This window comes from Montipora foliosa, chromosome 7 (assembly GCF_036669935.1).
Source record: "Montipora foliosa isolate CH-2021 chromosome 7, ASM3666993v2, whole genome shotgun sequence".
Classification (NCBI taxonomy): domain Eukaryota; kingdom Metazoa; phylum Cnidaria; class Anthozoa; order Scleractinia; family Acroporidae; genus Montipora; species Montipora foliosa.
The window spans coordinates 41,323,066-41,335,616 of record NC_090875.1 but is presented as its reverse complement, the minus strand read 5'-3'; the positions used below and the strand labels follow the sequence as shown (position 1 = coordinate 41,335,616).

Genomic DNA, 12,551 nt, shown 5'->3' with positions numbered 1-12,551 from the left:
TCGGAGAAATAAGTTGCAGCTTTATTAACGCTTGGTGACGTTGCTGGAAGGCTAACCATCAGCGTTCCCATTGACAACCGGTTATGCTTTCCTTTCTTCGAAAAACTGAGTTTAAATGAGATTGACTGTATTCAATTTTTTTCTTCGGGCACCCAGCCATCATATGAGTTGTGAATTGGAATCGTTGCAGGTTACCTGGAGGGTGAAGGCAAAGATAATTACAATTATAATCCAGTAAGACCTTCTTACTTTGTAAATGAGTTCAAATCATCACTATTGGTTGTTGAAAAACTTCTTTACTTTTTTGTAAGAACTTGGTTCATAATTCATAACTTTCAAGTGGATATTCGGTCGTCCATGCACATGTGCATCTTCAAAGTATTCGATTACAATGCATTAATTTAACAAAAAAAAGAAAATTCAGAGCTATTATACACGAAAGGGTCCTCTCAAATGAGAGATTGACATTTTCTCTCTTCAGCTGTCGTAAATGGCCCCAACGTTTCGGACCTAAGTATCTCACGACCTACGGAAAGTACTCCACAAGATACCAAGTATAAAAACTTTGGAGCCATTCACCAACTGACGAGAGATTATCAGTCACTCTGTAGTCACTTTGTATTTTTCAAAACCATCGTGAATGTACATTTTATCATGAAAACGGTTTCCACACTATTTAAATAACTTAATTTTGTGTCCGCTTTTAGTAAAAGCATTCTTTACTTCGGTTATAGCCCTTTTTTTATCACGATGATCGACATAAAAATCATAATCATATCTCCAAGGCACTCTTATTTATAACCTTTCATTTCTCGCTCTCTTACTTAAATTGAAGTTTTGGGAATGGTTGAGTGTTTTTTTTCCTATCACAAGATGTTGTGATTAAGAGTTCATTCAGAGGCATCTTCGTTTTCTGGAGAAGAATATGCAATAGAGTGACTAAGCATCCGGCCCGTTTATGTGATTTCTTTTATTATAATTTGTCTCTCTCTTTTGAGAGGTTGCTCCATATCTGTTAATATACCAAAAGAGCATATATGTCAGCCGTTTTTAAGAGAACAGTCACACTTTTGAATTTCATTCGCAGACTTGACAGCAACAACCTCGGGCTGCACATTAAACGGCACCACTGGAAAGTACTACTCGGTTGCTTTCATTTGAATGGTCGAACTGTAGGATTTCCTTCACATACTCAGATGTTAGGAGCCTTGTTAAGCATAATAAACAGCACCGCAGGAAAGTACTGTTAAGGAGCTTTGATTCATTGGAATGGGCACACTTTAGGATTTCACCCACAGACGCAAAAGTTACAACCACCTTGTTCAGCACAGTAAACAGCACCGCTGGAAAGTACTGCCCAGTGGCTTTCATTTGAATGTTCACACGTTAGGATTGCACCCACAGACTCAAAAGTTAGAACCACCTTGTTCAGCACAATAAATAGCACCGCTGGAAAGTACTGCTCGGTAGCTTTCATTTGAATGGTCACACTTTGCGATTTCATCCGCAGACTCAAAAGCTATAACCGAACAAACTCTACAACAAAATAAACAGCCCTACAGGAAAGAGCTGCTCAGTAGCTTTCATTTGAATGGTCACACTTGAGAATTTCATTCACGGACGCAAATTAAGTTCGAACCACCACATTGTTTAGTTCATGTGAATGGTCACACTGCGATTTTATCCACAGACTCAAAAGCTGTAACCGAACAAACTCTACAACAAAATAAACAGCACTACAGGAAAGAGCTGCTCAGTAGCTTTCATTTGAATGGTCACACTTGAGAATTTCACTCACGGACGCAAATTAAGTTCGAACCACATTGTTTAGTTCATTTGAATTCACACTCTTTAAGACTTTATCCACAGACTCAAAAGTCAAAACCGAACTAAACTGTTAAACAAAATAAACAGCACTACAGGAACAGTATCTTTCATTTGAATGGTTGCACTTGAGGATTTCATCCACATACTCAAAAGTTAGAACTACTTTGCAAGCATAAGAAGCACCATCTTAGAAAAGTTCACAAGTTCAGTGGCGTTCATGATCTGCATGGTCGGGCTTGAGGTTGCCATCTAGAATCACATTTGCAGCATTAACAATACATCAAAGGTGAATACTGAGTAATAGGCTTGATTTCCAGTGGTCACACTCCAGAGCTTGTGATAGAAACTTGGGTGAATTAACTGCTGACGTTATTTATTGTGAATGAGTCCGTTTGGCAGTCATGCAGGCAAAGAAGTCTAACTATGCAAAGGAGTTCGGTTTACCGACGAAACTAAAGAAAATTTCTCTTTTTACTTTGCACAGATAGGGAATAAATGTAAACTATCCTGAACAAACTGGTTCCGCGAACGAGATCTCGTAGTTTTTGTCAAAGTAATTTGTTTTCACAGCTTAGGGCTAGGGTTCGGGCCTCGTAGCTTGGGCACTCAGAAACAAATTGTCTCAGTTAAAAAGCGCCGACTCTTTTCGAAAACCCCATGGTTTTGAGACTGTTGGTTCATTATGACTTCATTTCGTTCCACACTGAGCGCATTAATGGACAAAGAATTAGGGTGCAGTTTGCTCTCAGGCAAGTCCTTGTTGAAAAGGTTTGGGAAATGCGGTTGCCCTCAATGTCAACCGAGTAGTCTTCCTGGAGAAACTCCAAAATACGTCCGTTTCTTAAAATGTTTCTTAATAGCGTGCAGAGTAATAACAATAGCACGGAATGGAATAAATTTGTCAACATTTGTTTCTCTGCGCATTTTTTGGCTTTCACTTCCTTTACAAGTCGTTAAATGTACACAATTTTGTATTCTGTATGCATTTTAAATGCCGGCGGAGTGCACCGTCTTTCATTCTTCATGTCATGAAAGCCCGAGGCTTTCATCTCCAAAAATCTTCAGGTCATCTATGAGCCGGGATTTGCCAATATTTTACGAATAAAGGAGAAATTGCGTGCATTTAAAATATTTAGGTCTTATAGCAAAGAGAACTGTGTGTGTTTTGGAAGAATTTTCCTTAGTTCTACTCGGATGATCTGTTGTTGCCAGCCACAAAGAAATGGCACATAAAATAAAGCTGTCACAAGTTGTGGTGCAGTATTCGCAATGCGACTGCAGTTATTCCAACTTGTTTCAAAGTATGGATCTAATTTAGGTATCCCAAATCGTTTCAAATTTTAAAGAATAAACTTTTGGGAAGTGAATGGTCTCAGTTTTACGTCGGCTTCTTTCTAAAATGTAATCACCTCTGATATTATTCGAAGTATACACAAAATGGCGCGGAGCAATTAACACTCATTAAAACATATGGGCAAAAAGAACTCTTCATTCAAAAAGAACGCTTCATTGAGAGACCACTGACACCTTGTTATTACTTAGTTTTTTGATTACTTTTTAAATGAACGTTCCTAAAAATTAAAATACTTTGCAAAAGTGTCACTTTTACAAGCCAGTTCATTGTATGTTAACTGGTTGCATTCCGACCTTCCGCCTCATGCAGTTGTCATTCGAGCATGTTAAAGAAGCTCTCACTCTAAATCTTAAGCTTTGGAAAAAAATTTTGCCTGAGATTAATAAGACCCCAGGCAACGTTGTATCGCGGCCAAATCTTTCGAAATTACGTAAAGATCATAGTATACTAAATATTTTCTCTTGTAATTTAGGTAGAAATGAGAACTTTTCAGTTTAATCTTCCTGTATTCTTTGGCCAATAGCTTCCTCTTTTTCCGTCTTCCCTTATTTCATAATAAAGGAAGATATTTTTATGGCAAACGTGACCAATTTGTCATTTCTCAGCTTCACGTTTTATTGCCCAAAGGCAAGTATTTTAAGACAGCACCTTTGCAACTCAGCAAAATGGCGCCTGATGAAGCAGCAGCTCAGCTTCACGGTCTGCTCAAGTTAGTAAAATTGTGAGAGCAAAAAGATCGAGTTCCTTTTCCATAAGAACCTAATAATTTCTTATACCTCTTAAATTACAACTACTACTTCAAAATTAAAACATCTGCGACAATGAAAACAAATTTAACAAAACTTACTCAGTTGGGGAACACCAGGAGCTGTGCAAATATGATGGCAGAAAATTTCCCGTTAGCCCGTTGAAAATGATTACGTAACGAAGCTAGCTCAGCAAAGATCTACAAAAAGATTGTTGGAGTGTGCATTTTAGCACAACGTTTATATTGAGAGTAGCTGTAAGAACAAATTACAGCAGCTCAAGTGTGCCCAAATCGAAGCGAGATGATTTTCTTTATAATTCTGTATCTCCTTCGATGTGCAGGAGAGGTGAAGACATTTGTTCCTTTTTCTTTGCTACGCAAAGTCGTCCGACGTCGTCGTGTTCAAGACAGGTACCAATCATTTAGAATTGAGTGAAAAAGTTTTCAGTGCCAGGTTTTCATGATCGTGGATAATTTAAGGTCATGAAATAAACACCGACAATACAATTGAACACTCCAGTGTTGATGCAAGATAAAATTTCAGCCATGCATCAAGCTTTCGACGGAGATCATAAGATCGAATTTGGCCCGAAAAAGGAGATGGCACCTTTCTCTCGGTAACAATAAATGAATTCATGTTTTAAACGATCTTGAACAAGTTTACAGTTGATGCTAATGAAACAAGACTAAATGATGGGTTTTTGGCTTCATTCCATTGCCTGATTTTAGGGTTGCTTAGATAGTTTCTATTTTTAGTGATTTACATTTTTACTTCTGGTATGCAAATGTTTGAAGACATTTCTTTCTGTTCCACTTGGTGGAAATCGACGCAGCAATAGCTCAAGCCTTTTCTCTCGTGTCGAAAGTTTAATCTCGACTAAACCTTGCAGAACGGTGTCAAATCGTTTTCCATAAGAGTTCAATGCCAAAGCATGACTATTGGACATTCTTCTGCCCTTGGTTGAAAATCTTCATTCGATCGCCAGTTTTACTCGGACCTTTAAACTACAGCTAGACTAACCGTTTCAGCTGCATAGAGCAACGAATTAAATCGATGAAAATTTGCAATAATTAATCTGATTTACTTCGGGTTTATTCTGAGGTCAAGAAATGTTGCTTCTACGTCAATGGGGTGAATTTCAGCTCACTGAACTCGGAACTGCTATCCTTGCGTCAGAGATGTTGGAACTGAATCGTTTTGAATGATCACTATTAAAATGAGTCTTATAAGCGGGGGAAACTAACTTACCTAAAACTGCTTTCTCCGCTGTATTCCTCGAATTAAGCGGAAATTTGCTTTGTTTGAGTGCGGAGGTCGTCCTAATGCAACGGCCTTTCAGCAACCTTGGGCTATCTCAAAGTGAGGCTGTAGACTATAAACTGAGAGAGTGCCCAGAACGAAAGTTTTCAGTGGCAACCACTTCGCCCAGTTCCAATCGGGTACTAACAAGGGATCGCAAAGATTGAGGAATATCGTGTTTGCTTTGTGTTCCGCATTTGTTGCTGTGCTACGCAAACGATAAAAATAAACGTCATCATGTGAGACACGTTCTTGCGCTCCCTCGATCGTAACATGTGCATCGTTGGAATATATACTTTGCAGCGACACTGCATTCTTCGTCAAAAGGACTTGGGAAGGCGACGTAAGTTCCATTCGATTCCAAGTTAGATGTCGTAAAAGTGGCGTTTTAAATTTTTTAAAGGAAAGGTCGTAGATGTTTCATGAAGTCTTGACAAATATTGAAAGGAAACTAAGGTCAAGGGCCGGATTAATAGAATGCGAGAAAACATTTTCAGCACGGCGGTTTCGGTATTGCCAGTCGCAACCATATGCATTCATTACATGCATAGCCAAAAATAACGAAGCACAACCTTGGCCAATATTAACTTGAAGCGTATTCCAAACCTGGAGTGGTGTACAGGATAAAATTTACCAGGGCTTTAAATGTTTGAATTGGGCTTGGTTATTGCGCCAAAATGAAACACTATTTCTCTTAAACGAAGCCGTACGTATGGCATGGATCTCTATGCCTCGGTTAAAACAGAACAAGAAAAACCTAAACTAATTCCGCGGGACATTATTGGATTAACAAAAATTTTTATCTGTTGCAATTGCGTGCTATTCTTCGCTGATATTGCGCGAAGGTCCCCGGATGATGGATAAGAGTCCATTGTTGGCTTGTCTAATTAAGAAGATTTTGGTAGTTTACCCCACGTACAGGGAAGTAGTTCCTGGCAAAGTTAATGCGAACTGGCTTATCCCACTCAAGAATCCTTCAGTTTCCACCCTTGCTTTAATCTGAGCTCAAAGTTCCTCTCCTTTCATTCGACGGGTTCGCGCAAGTCACAGAAATCCCGAAACATGGAGTTTTGACGTAGATCATCCGAAGTCATCAAAAATTACTCTTACTGGGCTGAAGGGATCTTGTGTCAACATTTTGTTTTGGTTAGCGAACAGCAAAATGTCGAAAAAGAATTTTACAATTTTAGAAGCTGTAAGATTATTGTGGCAGGGGCAGAGGAGTACGTTTGAAAGTGGGGGAAGGGGGGAAGGGGCTTAGGTTTTGGTATGGATGACAGAAGTGTGCCTCTTCGCGGTACCTGTGTGGGTGAGAATAAAGGGACCCGGTTTCTAATTCAGTGACATTTTCATAGTCAACAAGAAAATCGAGATTTTCGGAAACATAATTTTCGTCCTGCACTTTCTAGGGCAATCGCCTTTTCCTAGGCAATACCGCTGACATATGAGGTGGCACTTCACACCCCAAACCCAATCCACTCTCATTAACGCACAGCAGGTCGTGCTAAAACATCAAACTTTCCACAGTAAACTGTTTCAGGAAATTGCCTAGTGTAACAGATTGTAGACAGTTTTTTATGCAAGGGGCAGCTGAACAAAGTACAAGTGCCGGATCTTGGGAGATCTAACCAGCAAATAATATTTTGTTTCAAGTACAACAGAGGCTTGACTCTCCATTGATTCTGTTGTATAGTGTTTTCGCTCATGTGACCAGCAGCCATAAAAATGGAATTCTGAGAACATTGTTCACCTTTTTTTCAAAACAACAAGAGTCGTAAACAAGGCCCTCATTGTTGAAAACGTATAAATTAGATTAAACGTTAATAGAACGAAAACAAGACCATATATGACTATGGTGCGGTCGTTAAACGGATTAAAGTTGTCTGTTCCTGTGCAACTTGTGTTCCAATTCCTCTCTCAGATGAGGACTACAAGCCAAAGGCACCGTCTCTTGACCTTCTCTCATGAAATTTGTTGTTGGACGCAAAGTAGAGCGCTGAGTTCCCGATGTTGTGGTCCGGCGAATGTTATGTCCAGCAACATATGTGGTCGACTTGGCAATGATGTCTCAAAAAGACATGGTGTTAAAGGCCACACAAGAAGAAATAGCCAGAAGTCAAGGACAGTTTTTCGAGTTCTGCAACATCGGGATGAAGACTTCTTTTTTTACTGACGACGGGTGAAACACACCAGGGAACCCAACATGAGCAACTAAACCAGTCATTATTCTCGAATGATGTGACAAAACCTTGGCCTGGAAGGAAAACAAGGAAAGCGTTGCAGAGATACATTTTTTCCGATGATCATTCGAGGGTAATCGGAGAAACTCCGAGTATCTTTCGCAGGAGTCGAACCTATACGACCTTTCGATTTCTACTTCGGATGCTCTCCCATTATGGAACTGGGCCATTAGACTAGGTTTGAATGACAATATGCCATTTTCGAGTTCATGTCTGCCTCCTCTTCAAAGCGAGTCTAAGTGCGAAGTTTTTCTTATAAAATTTAGTTTTCATTCATATGTAACATAGAACTATTAGCCCATTTCCGAGTTGCTGTTTGCCTCTGGTTCAAAACGAGTCTTGGTGCTCAACCATTCAAATGATAATGAGTTTAATTTGCATGAAAATGCACCACTGATTTCCATGTCAATGGTTGTGCACCAGGGCTCGCTTTGAAACCAAGGGAAACAGCAACTCGGAAATAGGCTAACCATCACAGAAACTTCGCACTTAGACTCGCTTTGAAGAGGAGGCAGACATGAACTTGCCCTGCTATATTCAGTTCTAGGGGCTGGTATTGTCGTTAAGATGCATTATCGTACTTTTGTTAAGTGATCGGCTGCATGAAGGGTTTAGTCTAGTTTAGTTTAGTTTATAACAGAATTTCTTGATAAAACCTTGTGGAATTAGTTGAAATGGCAAGCTGAACGCTAGTGTTGCTATGGTATCCATTGTTGATAGAAAAGGAAAGCCAAATTTTGGTTCAATGTGACTATTTTGCTGCAGGATGAAAATGGAAATTAAGTCCAACTGGTATGTAAAATATTTATCTCAATCGACGATCTCGTGACCTACAAAAACTAGGGCGGACCACCTCAAAAACGATTAGAGTTTCTTTTTGCCTCTGCCAAGAGCTGGCCATGGCAGAAAGTTTAACCTTCTTTTTAAGGGTTGAAACTAAGTAGATCAAGACGAAGGCAGATATGTCAAGCCTAAAAAAGCTTTATTAATTATGTTCTTGCATGGCTTCGACCAATTAGTTGTTCCGAAAGTTCTAATTCAAGACGACAGCGCATTTTTGAATCTTTTAACACGCGTTTTGGGAGTCTTGAACCCATTTACGAAAATTAATTCTGTCATTCAACTCAGTAAAACTATTGCTTTTCTTTGGCCTTTCATTAGGCATTTCTAAAACGTCTAAGATCTCAATGTTAATTCCCCTTACTGACTGCCATACATTAGTTTTTGCGTCAGCAGTGAGAATTTGATGATACATCTAAACAAAAAAAAGTGATTAATTTCCTTACTCTCGTCACCAGCCTGCTTAACCATGTATTGAGCTTGTGAGGAGAAAATTTATATCAATCACTCTTGGGAATCAAAGGTTTACGAACCGGCGGCAAACGACGTCTCAAAAGTTTGGTGCATATTGTCAAACACAAAGAAAACAATTAGCAGATGTTCGGATATTTAGAAATTTAAACAGGAAGAAAAATAAACCATTAATAAACAGGACGTTGAAAAGGAAGAATCCGTTTATAGGCGCCCACACGACGACTGGACCGATTAATTTTTAATTTCCTTTAATTAATCAATCAACCGTCACTCAAACGTTTTAACCAAACTTCCTGGTTACGAGTACAGACCGCATCTATCGTATGCTTTGGTTTTCCACGTGAAGCTTGAGTTTCCGGAAGTTATTCATTCCGGAAGCTATTCAGTTATGCCGGCTCTTACTCAATTATTTACCATTGCGTTTATCTCAAACGGCAAACTTGTCATAAAAGCATGATATATGTTCTGTTTTGTTTTGTTTTTTCAAGTTGCATTAATTGGAAACTCAGAAAAACCCAAGTTCCGGAGGGGGCATGAATCCACGACCCTCCTTGATCTATAACCACGGAGCTACTGGAGACTCTGTGGTAAGAAAGGGTAAAATGTGAGTCTTTGACTAGAACTGGATCACGCAGTTACAGAGTCAAATAACGACTGACAGCATAGCTCATAACAGCATCTCGCAGTCGCCTTAATTAAAGCACATCTGAGATGTGCCAACCGACCATCTAAGTGAGAAAATGTGAGAATTATATATGTTTTTTTAATTCCGTCCATGGGATCTGAAACTCGGATTTTTTCAATTTTTTGAAATTGCAAAATAGATGCAATTTTAAAAAATTGAAAAATCCGAGTCCCAGATTCGATTTGGAACTCGGATCTTTTCTGAGTTTCCGAGGGATGCAATTAAAAAACCAGCATATATTATGCTGAGATTTGCTCACTTAGATAAAAGCATGAAACAGGAAAATTCCCTTTTTTTCACTTGCCTTTTTTTTTTGTAAAGTGATGCTAAATCATTCTTTAAACCCTTATAAAATAATTGGGATAGTACGCGCACTCTCATTGGTCTTTAAACCCGTCTATTCCCATGTTCGAAAACGTTCATTCTCCAGCCTAGTACCATTTGTAAAATAATAAGGATAGTACGCGCACTCTCATTGGTCAATAGCTGTGTTTAGATGAGAGTATGGAAACACGGCTGTGACATCACACGAATTTTGATTGGTTATGTGTTGTCGGACGCGCGTTTTGATTGGCTGGTAGGAAATATGAGCGTGTATCAAGAAAATATTTTTCAATCAAGAAAAAAAAGAAACCATGCAGCATTTTCCTTCATCTTTGAGAAATATTTTATAAAAGCAATAAAGGACTTTTTTCGCTGTTTCCATAGCCTCATCTAAACACTCGGGGAAGTTGGGAGAATTCTCGACATTTATGCAAACCCTCGACTGCGTCTCGGGTTTGAATAACTGTCTCGAATTCTCTCAACTCCCCCTCGTGTTTAGATGAGGCTGTGGAAACAGGGAAAACGTCTTCTATTGCTTTAAGAGCTCCTTGTTGGTTAGTCATGAGAATTTGGTGTTATATCAAGATCACAACTCTTAAGCTGATAATGTTCTTCATTCTCAATACCTGTTTGACCGACATTTCATTGAAATTGGGAGGAGAATTTACATGCATGCTGATCACTTCTGAGAGTCAAAGGGTTTTAACTCGATCGCGAATACGCAAGCGTAACGTTTCACACTAAATACATTAAAATCGTGAGTACGTTTAGCAATGGTGGAAGAACGCTTCGCCTCAACCTCGGTCCCAGGACTTTCTCCGCCGGGAGAGTTGGGCGCCCAACTCACGGCAGAGAAATGCCCTGGAAACGAGAAGGCACATCTCACAAAACGAAGCTTAGCTAGGAGTAAACTTACAGTGCAACGCCCCTTACCGTGGCCACCCAAAAAACCCAAAAACTAAGTCAACTCAACAACCCCCGCCATGCAACGGTGTTCAACTTACAACCGTGCGAACTTTGCAAGGAGGCGTGACTGTCAAACAACTTCGCACACCCTGATTGGCGGATAATTTGTAAAAAACTTTGTTAGGTAAGGCGCGTCGCACTGTAATAGACGAAAGATTGAAGTGATCCTCGCACAAATAAAAGCTGAAACCATTCCTCAAATAAAGGTTGCTAGTCTACTGCTGTTTTTTTTCCTTAAACAACTATTCCTCAAATAAAAAACAGAAAAGAAAGCTGGGATCGATATTCCTTCAATGGCGAAGGTGTTCGCCAGGAGGTCCAGTCACCCTTCCGTAGTTGTTAAACGGGATAGCTCTTGCTTGCCATACCTTGAATATATTCAAGGTTTAAGTTTTAAGAGAAGCTGGGGTGGATTAAAAAAAAAAAAATGTATATATATATATCAGGTTTCTGCCATCCACCCCGCCATCTTGAAAACTAGAAACGCGCAAAGTCTGGGGAGAACACACCGTTGACGCTGTGTGTTTCCACAGGCCGCCCAAGGTCAGTACTTCGAAAATTTTCAGAAGTGATCCTCGCACTTTTCCGGTCAATTTAAGTGATTGTCTCTTATAGGCACCTGAAAAATTCAGGCGGCCTTAAGGGGACCCGAACCCAGGACCTCTGGGATGCCTGTGTAATGCTCTACCAACCGAGCTATGAAACCACTCAGTTAAGAGCAGGTTATAGATTCTTTCGTCTGCAATAGGCCAGTTTCGTATTCTTTAACGGTTGGACTGGATCTAGCATGAAATGGAGGCTAATGCGAGTAAATTTATTTGCACTTGAAAAGATTTGCCCGAATTAGCCTCCATTCCATGCTAGATCCAGTCCAGCCGTGAGAATTCGAAAATGGTCTATTAACCCGCACTTCAAATAACCATTTCTTTCCTTCATAGGTCCTTTCACGGGAACACATGAGCCCTGCAACAAATTGACCTGCTCCCAAATGAGTGGCTTCATAGCTCAGTTAGTTGAGCATTGCACCGGCCTTTATCCACTCCCTTTTAAGAGTGGCACTTCTACATATTACTCTCTCTAAAGCCAGATAATTTCGTTCGTCAACAAGGGCTGGCTTGTGGGGGGGGGGGGGGGGGTGGGAGGGTGGGGTGAAACGGTTAACTGAAACGCTTTAAAACGAATGAATAGGATAAGACAGAAACCTTACCATTTGGCGAAGTCATTAAAAGTTGCACAGTACTTTAATCCAAGGTCTTGGCTATCGATCCACTGGTTTATTAAGTTTGGATGACTAGGGTCGACTTCCAACCACACAGAACTGAAACAGATGAGAACAGTTCAACGTCATCGATTCGCTAGGCAGTGTAAGACAAGCACATTGTTTTCGTAATTGGCAAGACCGCAAATCAAAAGAAATATGGGTTTTGGCGAGACGGTAGGAGAAACACCTCTAAGGAGGCGAGTACGGAACCAAAGTTGCGTCCAAGAATCGCACCGGCCACATTTTGTAAGGAGAATGCTCTTACTACTGCTGCAACCATAGCCTGCGCACATGCTCTTTGATCGTGCTATGAATTCTTGCTCTCGAATGGCGCGCGGTCAACAGCTGGGGGATTGGAGCGAGTAAGTCTTCTTTTCCCCGCTCGCTCCAATCCCTCAGCTGTTGACCGCGCGTCATTCGAGAGCAACAATTAACTGAACGGAGAACCTGTGTACAGGCTACTCCAACCCCGCTCCCTATGGGGTACAAAAGGAAACTGCAGAACATTCTCAGGGTACAAAAAGGAAAAAGA

The 12,551-nt window shown here is 40.2% G+C and overlaps 1 protein-coding gene across 2 annotated transcripts in view; it reads right to left on the bottom strand.

Annotated features, from left to right (window-relative positions):
- The window catches only part of LOC138009526 (MTRF1L release factor glutamine methyltransferase-like), a 21,424-nt gene continuing 8,873 nt past the window's right edge, over positions 1-12,551 (bottom strand). The window contains exons 9-12 of one of the 2 annotated variants that reach the window (XM_068856591.1): positions 11,966-12,076; positions 5,179-7,483; positions 4,029-4,127; positions 1-195 (exon numbers count right to left, since the gene is read on the bottom strand). In XM_068856591.1, the coding sequence (XP_068712692.1) occupies positions 7,453-7,483; positions 11,966-12,076 (142 nt within the window). In that variant the 3' untranslated portion in view covers positions 1-195; positions 4,029-4,127; positions 5,179-7,452. The remainder of the gene's footprint in view (positions 196-4,028; positions 4,128-5,178; positions 7,484-11,965; positions 12,077-12,551) is intronic. The other variant, XM_068856590.1, reaches the window with a different exon arrangement.